Consider the following 12,543-nt stretch of genomic DNA (forward strand, 5'->3'; position numbering starts at 1 on the left):
ATTGGATCACAGAACTAACTTATAGAAGTGATTAGAGAAGTGATTTACTGACAGACGTTATTTTCTCGCAATGTTTGCTTTTTATTTGCCCGTAGCACACAGCATACTCATATTTATGCTTACAAACAAGGAAAGGTCTAACAAGGATCCTGAAATAAACAGACAACACACATACCGAGACGTTCTGTCTTCTTCCATCCTAAATTAGCACTTTTGTCGTTTTTCTAATTTTGGACACGAAAAAAATAAATAAGTCTCTCCTGAGAATCAACTCAGGTTGAAGGTCGACTGTGACATTTGAGCAGGCAACTCAGTGTAGCTGCTTCCTCAACTGCGAATTTAACACACCCACTGTGGAGGGTGGGGCAGGGCACAGGACACAGGGCACCCCTTGAACGGTGAAAAACTGCCTAAATACCTAACTTCTGGTTGAAAACTAAGGCAGCTTCAGAAAAGTGTCAAATGATTAATAGGGCCGTGTTGCTCGGGGATGTCAGAGGAGGGGCCGAATTGCATTAATTGTAGTTTTGAGTCAAACTGGTCCCTTCCCCCTTTTTTTTGAACAAATATGTCACGTTTCAAAACTACATAGACAATAGCGCTCTGTATCTTTACCAAGTTACATTGTCAAAGTAGATGAAATAATCGCACTGAGCAGTGCACTGCAAAAAAGGAGAGAGCCGGGTGATTTATTTAATGTAATCCAGACAGAATACATTGACCATGTATTTATTTTTCTATTTTGGACAATAGGATAATTTGGTACATTTTTGTCCTCTTTGCATGACATGTAGAGTAGCAATGAGCCTGCCTGCAGTTACCCTTTGTCTGTTTTGGGTATCAGCTCTCCTTCCCTTCATCTCTTGAAAGTAACTGGATTCTGCTCCCCCTTTTAGCAGCACCTTCACTGACATGTAACCTAAGGCCATGAAGCTCCACCGCTCTGGTGGAGGCAAATGTAAAACAAAGAGATAAGTAGATTAAAGTAGTGTGCAAAAAAACTAAGGTGCCAACAAACACCTTCTATCCCTCGCCCAAGCCTCCACAAAGACACAAACACACCCACATCAACGTAGGCACACACAGCCCAGTACAAACGTACAGTTACATCCATACATCCGCAGATCACGAACGGCAAAATTTCAAATGGTGTTGGATCAGTATCATGCCCTCTTCAACGCATCATAGAATACAGCTACAAAGTAAAGTTAACGGGAAGAAGAATATACAAGTCATCATTTGCATTTCTTTGTGCTTTCATTGTGATCTGGGTCAATTTGGGTGTCAGACATCTCAAATATTTGGCTGGCGACTGGTTCAAACCGAGGTCTCCTCTTGATGTGTGAAGGTGCATAAATATCCTTTTCAAGAATGAAGAGGCTGAACACACCCAGCATTGTGTGAATCTGATGATTCTGGTCACATCTGCCAAAACCCCAAATTGATAATTCATAAAAGCCTGCTGTTTTTATGACGTCAAAGCTTTTACAGATGAAAGCACATACACACTCAGTGCAGGTCTTTTTGTCACTGATTTAGTCTATTCACCGTTTGAATGGTAAGGCAATAAGACATACCTAAAACTGTCTGAGTATGGGAAATTCTTCGCCACGGTTGGTAATGGAACAAGACGTATAGGTAAGTGAGGTCAAATGCTTCCCACTAAATTTTCTGAATACATATAATCAACTCTTGTCACAAGAGCATAAAAGAAGTGCAATTTTCTCTGATTTGTAATCATCCTGTGCGAAGTGGTCAGTCTTTCTGGAACTTATGGCCATTCGTCTGAAATCTTGCGCCGACCCAAAGCCACGGTGAATCAACATCATGACAACCCCCCCACACACACACACACACACACAAACATACATACACACACATATTTTATATTGGTGTGAGTAAAGCACGTTTGCTTTTTTCCTCTGTTTGTGTTGTTGGTAAAGACTGGATCACCAAAGCCCTTATGCCGACTGATAAACCAAACATGGAATATATTTCGTAAAGTCACAGGGCAATCAACAAATTTCACTGATTGATTTTGCATATCCCATAAGATATCGATACAGATGGACAATGCTGGGCCTCAGCGCTGAAGATGAGCGGAGGCCTCTTTACATGTCTGTAGACTGCACCTGAAGTGTCACGTCTTAAATGGGTTGTCCATTTGCAGCAGTTTCAAACTGATGGCTGTGGGCGTGGCAGTTCTGAAGTAGCCTGTTAACGTGGCGCCGGCCTGCAAAGATATCTGATCCTGCAACCTTCTGAAGGGCATTTCCTGCCATCTTCGGAACAATCCGACTCCTACGGTCAAAGAGAGAATTTCTGTGGTGTGATGACGATGATAAACATACGACCACCTGTTGTCTGCCACAGTGCATTTCAGTAAGGGGAAGAAAATGAAAGTGCATGACTTGACGTGTGCATTTATATTGGAAATAAAAATAGACATGGTAAAGGTTTCTAATTGTAATGGTCGCCTATCTCCCTTGACTTCTTTTGATACCTCATGACCCCTTCCCGAAGCTCCGCTCCTTTTCTCCGTTCTTTAGTTCAGCTCCTTCCTGTTCATCTTAAATATCAACATTCCTTCTGTCCTTTCCCAGATGCAATCCTGACCAGCAGGCCAACCAATGGATTCGTGCAAGGACACGTTACACAAATACACAGTTCATCCTAAATCTTTTTCATCGCTGTTTCATATCGCCACCTTACTAAACCTGGACACAGATTAGTAAGACAGAAGTTGCGTGTGTCCATTTTTATGCATAATATCTGTGTGTGTGTCCAGTCTGTTCCATGGGCGTCGGGGAGTACATGTGTGTCAGTTGGTCTCATAGGAGGAAAGCAGCGCTGCGTCCACGGGCTCCATGCAGGAGGGGCAGGTGAAGGATCTCATCAGCCAGTCGTCTATACAGTCCATGTGGTAGATGTGCATGCAGGGCAGGAACCGGAGGGGGTCCCCGTACACAAAGTCCATCATACAAATGACGCACCTGGAGATGAGAAGACAATTTATGGTAGTTACCACCGTTAAAGCTCTTATTGACACCCACTGTCAATTCTGGGATGCAGGAGAAAAAGGTGTTGGTTAGTGTGCATTCCCTTAAGATGATTTATTTGGGGGCACGAGGACAGGGTTCCCCATAAAAGACAGTCAGGTCTATGAGCCACCCACTGGTGGATTTATCCATCGTGCTCCTACAACGGGTAAAATCAGACTCGAGATCATGAAATTGCTATTCAATTAAAGTTTATGGCTAGGTTTTGGGGGGAGAGGCGGTTCCTGTATTAAGGAGGTGCTGGCTGTTGGCAGGAACACCTGAAAAAACATCCAATAATTAACGCTTATCTTGCAACCAGGGTTGTGTGGCAGTGGGAGCCTATCCCAACTGTCTGTAGGCGAGAGGCGAAGTACACTCTTAGCTAGTCACCAGTCGATTGCAGGGCCTTATATCTGGACAACAATTCATCCTTTCATTCACGCATCTGGGCAATTTTTGCGATTTCTTCTGATTAACCTCCTGCATGGACTGTGGGGCGGGGGGCAATAAGGGGGAAAAACAGAAGAAGGGTAAATACACAAGTGCCACTTAAAAGTTAACTGTTAATTAAACTAATCAATGAGTTGATTCGCGGGGCAGCACAAAACTAAAGGAAGGACTACTTAAATAGCCTCAGTCAAATACAGTCCGTAATCAATATGTGTACTGTAGGTTAATATTTAATTTTCCACTTTGAAATGTCATAATTTCCAATGAAATAGAGTTTAAAGGAAACACAAACAACATATCTTGTGTAACATTTACAGTTCAACATGGCCAAGCGCTTGGCAATAATCTCGGTATTTGTTTTTCATCTTCAAAATCAACGGCCAATAATCTGACAGAAATAATCAAAAATGTAGTTAGAAAGAACACTGAAAAAGACAGGAAAGTAACAAACAATAGCAAGCAGTCACAGGAAAAGTCATGAAAAATACACCCAGAATTATGAAGAAAAATGTATCCTAATGTCTCACTATTAAAATGACATAGAATATTCATTGGGTCATTTTATGGTTTTCGTAGCCCAATAACAGGGAAAATGGCAGCGTGTAAGTGGAGTCTCTCACCGGGCAGGGCTTCTACTTACTCTCTGATCTTCTTCTCCGATCCATCCCGCCCTGGATCATACACACCCTTGGGGAGGTGCTGGATCAGTCCAATCCGCTGAGCGATGCGGACCTGCTCCTCCTCCGTCAGTTGAGTCGCCAACCGAGCCTGGTTGGGTGTTGGATGGTAGACAGGCACGTGGATCTGCTCCTGCATAAAGACGAGGGAGAGGGACCGGGCGTAAATGTCATAAAAAGCGACACGCAGAAAAATACCTTGATTTTAACCTGTCTTTACCCATTAGCCATCATAATCAAATCTTGTTGTGGAAAGTGGACTCTGTTCCTTGAGGATATTTCACCTCTCATCTGAAGGTTTTCTTCAGTTCCAACAGACTGAGGCAATGTGAGGCAATTTCTGGTGTATCCCTGCAAGGTTGTTTGGGGGGCGGGGCACCGGTCGAGGTTGAATGGAGTTATTTACGCTTAATCCACAACTTTCTTTGCTTTATAATATAATTAACACAGCCTGGGCATAAAATAACGCGTCAAAGCCAGAGGCTGTCTGATTCATTTGGAATACATCCAACTACTCTTCAGCCTTACATTTCCGGGCAGTAGATGGGGATGTTTTCCCAAAATGTAGACAAAGACAGCAGAGCAGAAATCAACATGGCCACTCATAACTGTACTACGGCTATGGCGAAGAAAATGCTTTCAAATTGATGCGGAGCGGATTCATAACAATAGGGTTTCATTATTTGTGCTTTAAACACTTATCATAAACTGAGATTGACTGAACTGTCTGCGGTAAAGTAAGAGAAGTAAAGCTGTCCCTCGAGCTCTAGGAACAAAGGTTCCTCGTGAGCTCTTAAAATGGCGACAATGACAGAGTAATCACATCTGCTTCCCTTTAATACATTGTTCAACAATTTTAAACTAGTCTTATAATCATTTAAAATGTTATTCTTCAGCAAAAAAGCCAACCAAAATGATTAAATCTTTTAATTTGCGTTTTTGCAACCTTTAAATATTACTTAACCTATACATTAATTTTCATACTGTTTTCTTGTCATTTTAAGTCCCCAGCTTTTGTTTGGGATTTAACTTTAGGGTTGGAATATTCATTCTGTCTTAGTTTGGTCACTGCCTGCAATTGTTTTCACATTATTACGGACACATTTGCTTTTTCTCTGTCAGATTTTTTTTTTTTCATTTATCTTTTGCTTGAAAAATATTTTTTTGTGATCAGATGCATTCATATTAGTTGTGCAAGTGAGCAAGTTAAAACTGATTTCAAAAATGTTCTTTCCAAAAAAGAAAACGCATAAATAATTTGACTTAATTAATGCAGAGTGCTTGTGTGTAATGGTCTCAGTCCATTGTGTAATGGTCTCAGTCAGTGACTGTCAGAATAATTAAATAAAACTTGTAATGTTGTATTACTGCACACGTTTGTGAAATAGATTCTGAAACTCTAATATGTGAGTCACAATCAGGTGTTGTGATGATATGGTGAAGTTATCAGTGTAGACAGAATGAAATTTAACTTCACACCCGCAGGTGAAATTGTACCATGAGTCAACCAAAAATGACAAATTCAGAACTCTCAGACATTTCAAAAGTGCCCGCCTCCGGATATCCTTTCATAAATAAAAAGTGACAATGAGTTCTTGGGGTGACATCTTTTGTTATTTGACTGGAGTTACAAATTCAAGCAGAAGTGACTGAGCAAGCGAGCGTCTTCCTTTTACCCACAGCAGCATTTTAAACCACAAGTGAACATATCTGCCTTGAAGAGGAGGCAGTCTGCTGCGCCCATACAGCCACTCCTTTCATCCGTGTCAAAAAAGAAATGGCATCCAGGCAGTGGGAATAAAAGCTACACACAGGCAGGGCATTGGCGGGGGCAGCTACTGTACTGTGTGTGCTTGGGTGGGCAGCTGTGCTGTGATCAGCACTGTAATTGTTATCATATGCCTCTCCCTACTTTCATACATGGTGTGTCAGCTGGGCTCAGACAACTGTTCATTATGTAACCCTCAGTTGACCAGAAGGACCAGAATCGCTGGGACAGAGTAGGACAGGGTAACAAAGGGTGCTGGGGGCTACTAAATAAAGGGTGGTGGCTGTAGCCAGCAGAGCCAAAATGCAGACCTCGGTTTCCCCTGCCAAGTATGAGCTTGGCTGCGATACTAGGCAAACAGCAGCAGACTGTCCGCTTGCCAGGATCCGAACTATTAATGGTGTGCAGGGAGGGAGGTAGAAATAGGCCACAACGAGAGCACGGAAACAAACGGAGTGAAGATACAGGTCAGAAACAAAGAAAGACATCCACACAATCTTCTCCACCACTCTACCTTTGTTTTAATAAAAGACTGTCAAAGATGGGGAGGCGATTCAAAAACTCAGTAAGACAATTAGAGCCGCTTCCAAGAGCTGACACACAACACACACACAAAGAAACAGCCCAATCTTAACAACAAAAGAATTGTATGTGTGTATTATAATGTTCCCATGTAAAGCTAAAAAAGTGTGTGTGTGTGTATATAAATCTATATATATATAAGGATATATATATATATATAGGCTATGAATCCAAGAGGTTCACACAATACGACTGTCCATAGAGCAGGAATTGATGATCGTTCATTATTTAAACCTGTCCCCCTGAGTAGCGATAGCTAATGAGTGACACCCTGAGATACCCCATTGGATAACCTCCAGAAGAAAAGTTGACTAAGAAGGGTTGTGAGGGTGACCAAAAATTCAGAGAGAATTCAAAGTGTTTGGTTTTTCTGTGAGTTGTGTGTCGGTTAAAGTTGGCAGACTGTGTCAACGACCCTTCGCACAGTTGGTCGTGGCTTACCAGTACCGCCCCTCTGCTTCTGTTACCATGTAAGGGCAGAATAATAGATAATTTAACACGGCCAGCTGTGTCAAAAGGTTATCATGCGGTAGAACGGCAAAAAGCACAAAATTAGGCCTGTTTTATGGCTAACAAATTTAATTAAACACATCACTGAGGAAGTCTTTCTCTTGCATCATGTCACGGAAGCCGTGGCTGCAAGGATGAACAATCTTAGAGAGGAACTCCGAAACGTATTTATTTCCGGTTTTCATATTTAGTATTCATTCTTGAAAACATCCCCCTTGAATGTTACAAAGACACTTGATTGGAATCAGTTAATCTAAGCATAAATGTCCTGCTAACAAATGAGCTGAAAATGATATAACACCACATGACATGACGACATGAACGCAAACATCGTTCTCTCTCCATTTGCCTGACTGTATGTCTCACGTTCTCTCATTCTCTGACACACACACATACACACACACACACACACACAGAGGGATGCCTCCTTATCTAATATATCCCAGTCCCAGAGCAATGATTCAGCAAGCGCTTGTCTCTGTGGTTGATATCCAAATCGCCACACTTAACACATTGCACTTCGATGACAGCACTGGACCTCTGCATGCAAATACCTCGTTCAAGGCTCACAACTACATTGTGTAAGACATTGCTGGAACACACAGAAATGCGTCTTCATGTACCTTAGTACGCCTAATGAAAAATATGCACACACCAATCACACTGGCTGACTCACTTTGAAATCCCTTTGTCAGGAAATGAATGGTCTACTAGCCTAAGTGGCGGGTTCAGAGGAGTGATCTCATCCACTTTGCTGTCAACATACATCATGTATGTTGCATGTATGCCATACATGTATGTCGCAGCACACTGGAAGTTTCCAAGTGGGTTGAATCGTTCTGGTAGGCTTTTGCTTTTCAATATTCCTCTGTTACTCATAAAAAGAATTTAAAAAAAAACACAGCAAAAAGCAATCCCACAGAATTGATCCTGTTACTATTGGCTCCAAAATAGAGCATCGGCATGCCGTGCAAATCAATGCGTGATGGATCATATAGATATTTTCAACAAGTATCTCATACACCATTGACGCTTTTCAGACCAATGCCAATCAATATTCTGTATGATACAACAAACACAGGACACATGAAACTGGGGGTACTTGAAAATGAAATCAATAGTGGCTGGTTGGTACAAACAATACAGACATGGGCGACACAAAATTTCAAAGAAAGTCTTTCTCGTTTCTTGAGTTCTGGAGAATGTTATTCACCAGATTCTTCAAAACAGTGACATCACCAAACTGACAATGAGCTCATTAAAACTAAATGAAAGAATGCAAGTGTTATGCTGCCCCTGCTTGTAAGTTCACAAAGCACAAGTACACAGGAAGAGGATTAAAACTGAGCTCATTTCAAGCTCTGACAGTGCACAGGGTTATAGCAGTTTCATTGGATGCAAACAACTTGAACAGGCACTTGACTTAAGGGTTACACTATATATTCTTTCAGAATCAACACTGCAGTATGAACATACATGTATATTCCACAGGACAAGTACGGCTGACATGATATACTTCCATCTAATTGATGCTCCTTTGATAGTGAGATCAGTTCAAAACACACTGAATAAGGGGTGCATTAATCCAATAAATCAAGCACTACTTCTTTGGTTGCTTGTTAAAGTCAGAATTTCACACTCCAAGAAACCCAAAGTGTCATTAATTGAGTTCTCGAGTGATTGCAGTGGGCTTGACTTTGGGAGGTTTGTTCAGTAAGAAGAGGACTGAACAAAATGATAAACTTGTACACAAGACCATTACTAGTATACAGTAAAACTGTATGATGTTATAGTAACAAATATCACAAAAAAAAAAAAAAAAAGTCACTTTTGCCCAATATCAGGCCACACCGGATTTTCATGAAAGACTTCATCAAATCGAGAACAATTTAAACCACCAGCTTGGTTACAGAATTTGAAGTGAACAATGTGATAATATGTTTAGAACTAGAACAATGGTATAAATCTAACAGATCAAGGAAAGGCACAACATTTCAGAGGTATCAGTCAATGAAGTGACAACAACCTGAGACACAGAGCACATTTAGTTTATTTGAAAGTTCATGTTTTGGTGATGAAAATGAGACAAGATATTGCAAATTAGCGACAAAGAAAGGGAAATGCATAATACTGCAGAAACATTTGGGATTCTGAGCTAAATACCTGTGTCACCCCCAAAAATACCCGGTACATATTGCTTTCCTTTAACAGGTCGACTGTGGCTCATTTGTTAGAGCAGGTGTCCCTCTGGTTTGCGGTTCAATTCCACCTGCCTGCCATATTGTCCTTGGACACCGCACACCAAGCTGGTTTCAGAGGGTCTGGCATAGCAGCTCTGCCACTCTTGGTGAATGGGTGAATGTAATCTTGTGCAAGGTACACTGTGATATATAGTGGAGATCATTTTCGTCTGTGCTTTATACTGCACTTTAATCCAGCCCCATTCCGGATAAAGCCCACATTGGAGCAGAGGAATGCACTCAGTAAGTTTATTTGTAAGACAGAACATTTTCTTTGAAAAGTTGCTGGAATTTGTGCAAAAAAAATTGCTTGATCTAACAACAGAGGTGTTTTGACAGCAGTTGAATCTGTTCACCATTTGTCATGTAGCATGTATTTTAGTAGTTGTTGATTGGAAAAAAAAGATTCCCTCCGGCTGGATATTAGTTCTTGGTTGACAGAAAATGTGCTGTATTGTTATACATAGCTTCACTGTGATTGGAAATAACATATAGCATGGTGTAGAATATCAGTAGTGTGTGTGCACACGCACATGTGAGTTTGCATACGAAAATACACAGAAACTCCTTCCTCCCTCAGTTTCTATCATGATGAAGAGGTGAAATAGACATATTGTGCTCCTGCCATGAACAGGCATTGTAACAGGGGCTCATGACAAGCAGACACCACCACCATCTGTTAAATCTGGAATGAATAACATCCTTTGAGCACAGGAATCTAGCATTTGGACTCACAGCGACAATCTATAAAACAATTTCAAATAGAGTATAGCAGAAATGTTCGTCTCTCCTTTAACATTGACAGCGCTTTCAAAATGTGGAGGTCCAACAGCGAGCGCATAAAAATGTGTGCTGTGCTCTCAGCTTGGGTCTGGATGGTGAAGGTGCTGATTAGTGTGGTCAGGGGTGAGAAAAAAAATCTGGCAGGTATAAAAGAGTCCTTTATAAGTAGGATTTAACTAGTTAGTTAAGCCTCTTGTGAAATATTGTTGATGTAAACTGCACTGAGGCAGCTAAGCTTCACTGGAAAGCTTAGTAAGAGCTCTTCCAAGGCAACTGAACAATAGTCATGCCATTTATTACGGAAACAGACAGCAGAGCTGGCTGCCTAATTATACACTTCTGTGTGCCAGACATGACATGCTCGTCTTGTAGAAACCTGAGGGCAGATCAACAGCTAGGGTCTCCTTAGAAGAATTTCAACTCTCACTTGGGAAAAATGCAGAGGACCATATATACAACAAAGAATTGGGTTGTGTCTCCTCGATCAGACCACTATGGTGATAGGAGTAAGAACTTTGAGGATTGTGTACTTGGATTTTCAATTGTTAGTTTGCAATTTATGTGCCATCTAGCCTGCCTGGGTATCAGGGGACAGAAAGTGATTCATAAAGTGAATCAGATTTTGCAGCTGTTGGTGAATGTGACAAACAGGTATTGTTAGAGATCTTGTGTGTTTTTATCATCTACATTTCTCCAGTTTTTCAAAAGTAGTGTACTAGCTTTTCAAAATTGAACACAAACATCCCTCTGAACCAAAAACATATTTTAGAAAATGGCTGAAAATTTTGGGTTCACACAGAGACAACTATATCACTCTTCCGCACATTACACCTTTGAAATTCTCAAAAAGCTTCCACTATTCATTTACTGGTGAACATGAAACTTAAAGGTGCAGATCATCAGTAAAGCTTTTATAAAATAACTAATTGATTTTCTTTCCACTTCAAACCTGACAAATCCAACTGCCATTTAAAAACTCTGTTTAGTTTTATATTTTGTTTATGAGAAAAGCTATGGCCACTAACTTTACATTTATGAACCTCAAAAAATCTGCAAAGAAACTATGGTATCTATTTAAGTGATATGTCAAGATGACCAACAGCTATGCAAAAATTGTTGTCTTGGTTGTAAATAATAAGCAATTATGTCAAACAGCCAACTTCCATTGCATCCCCTCTGCTGATCTGACTGCATTTCCAGTGCTTTGAAAAGCCTTATATCCACAGACTAGGTTTGGCTTCACATAGTAGCCGGCAAACTGGCTGCCAAGGCCTTACATAAAGCATACCGGCCTCGTCTCAACACAGAAAATAAGAGGAACAACATCCCTTTGGTCAAAGTTACAGCACAGTCTGCTCTGTCTGGTGTTGGGGACTAATATCTCTAGCGAGATCCGGAAACCAACAGAAAGAAGTGTGAATGCATCAATGAATCAATCAGCTGAAAGGGGGTGTAAACCCCTTCTTTTTGCTTCTACTAATTGAGAAATCGCTACTAGACCACTACAGCTGTTGCTAAACTGACACCCAACAAACCTCTCATATTTGGCAGAGACAAGCGTGATCGTGTGTGTCTGTCTGGCCATGACAGACGACAGCTGACGGTGGTATCGTGCTACTCTCATATCACTGGAGGATTAATACGATAATCAGACTTGAGGGAAATGACAAACACGGGCAGACCTTTGAATGGTACAAAGCGGATTAGTGTTAAAAGCCACGAGGGGTGGCTTTTCAGCTGGATCACTGATGTCGAATTTATCAACAGCTGATGTCCGCCTTGTTCGTCTCACGTTGGGCTTCACTGTGAGCTCAGAGGCTGACAGGAGCAAAACGAACAATCGAACATCGCACGCCAACCTCGCAACTTCCATTTAGCCTGTACGACTTAGCGATTCCCGGTGGAAAACAGTTGGTCAAAGTTACCTGATAAGGGGGCGGTGGCTCTTGGTCAGGGTCAGCACCGTCTCCGTAGCTTGCCCGGTCCGACTGTGACTCATGTAGCAAAGATATATCATCTGAGGTCGGGGTTTTCAGACAGTTTCCCATCTCCCCCCTGGTCGCTGAACTATTCCCGTCTCCCGACGTCGCTTTTCCCAACTTAGCGCAGCGGATTTCACGGAGCGTGTTCACTGGCGGTAGCAGGAAGGAGAATTGGTTTGTCCATGCACAACGGAGAAATCTTCTCTCCCAGACAACGGGGTCCCGTGTTTTAACAACAGAACATCCTTCGGCTAAAAGCTAGCCACACAAACAGCTAGCTTGCTACGACCAGCTAGCATCCACTATGGAGCATCTACACGAAACTCGAAAGCGAAACTCCCAGACAGAATTTCATTCACGCGCAGCCAGTGACGAGAAAGATATACTACCCCTCGTTTAGAGAAAAAACGCATTTCTTGGCCCGAATCTCTGTGGGTGTCGGGGACTTTTCAGTTTGCAGCTGCAGCACAACGACAAAAGATGGTGATGTAGCAACACAAAGCAACGCCC

At 41.7% G+C, this 12,543-nt stretch overlaps 1 protein-coding gene across 1 annotated transcript; it reads right to left on the bottom strand.

Annotated features, from left to right (window-relative positions):
* Nucleotides 1-688: 688 nt before the first annotated feature.
* Nucleotides 689-12,495, bottom strand: rnf11b (ring finger protein 11b). Its single transcript, XM_086162071.1, has 3 exons — nucleotides 11,977-12,495; nucleotides 4,132-4,301; nucleotides 689-2,993 (listed from the first exon to the last, which is right to left on the bottom strand). Exons 1-3 carry the CDS (start codon nucleotides 12,097-12,099, stop codon nucleotides 2,822-2,824), a joined length of 465 nt encoding a protein of 154 aa, XP_086018197.1. The 5' UTR covers nucleotides 12,100-12,495; the 3' UTR covers nucleotides 689-2,821.
* Between the last annotated feature and the right edge of the window lie 48 nt (nucleotides 12,496-12,543).

The sequence above is a fragment of the Fistularia commersonii genome, chromosome 16 (assembly GCF_037954325.1).
Source record: "Fistularia commersonii isolate RoL2024-O1a breed Wild chromosome 16, RoL_Fcom_v1.0, whole genome shotgun sequence".
In the NCBI taxonomy this organism is placed as follows: domain Eukaryota; kingdom Metazoa; phylum Chordata; class Actinopteri; order Syngnathiformes; family Fistulariidae; genus Fistularia; species Fistularia commersonii.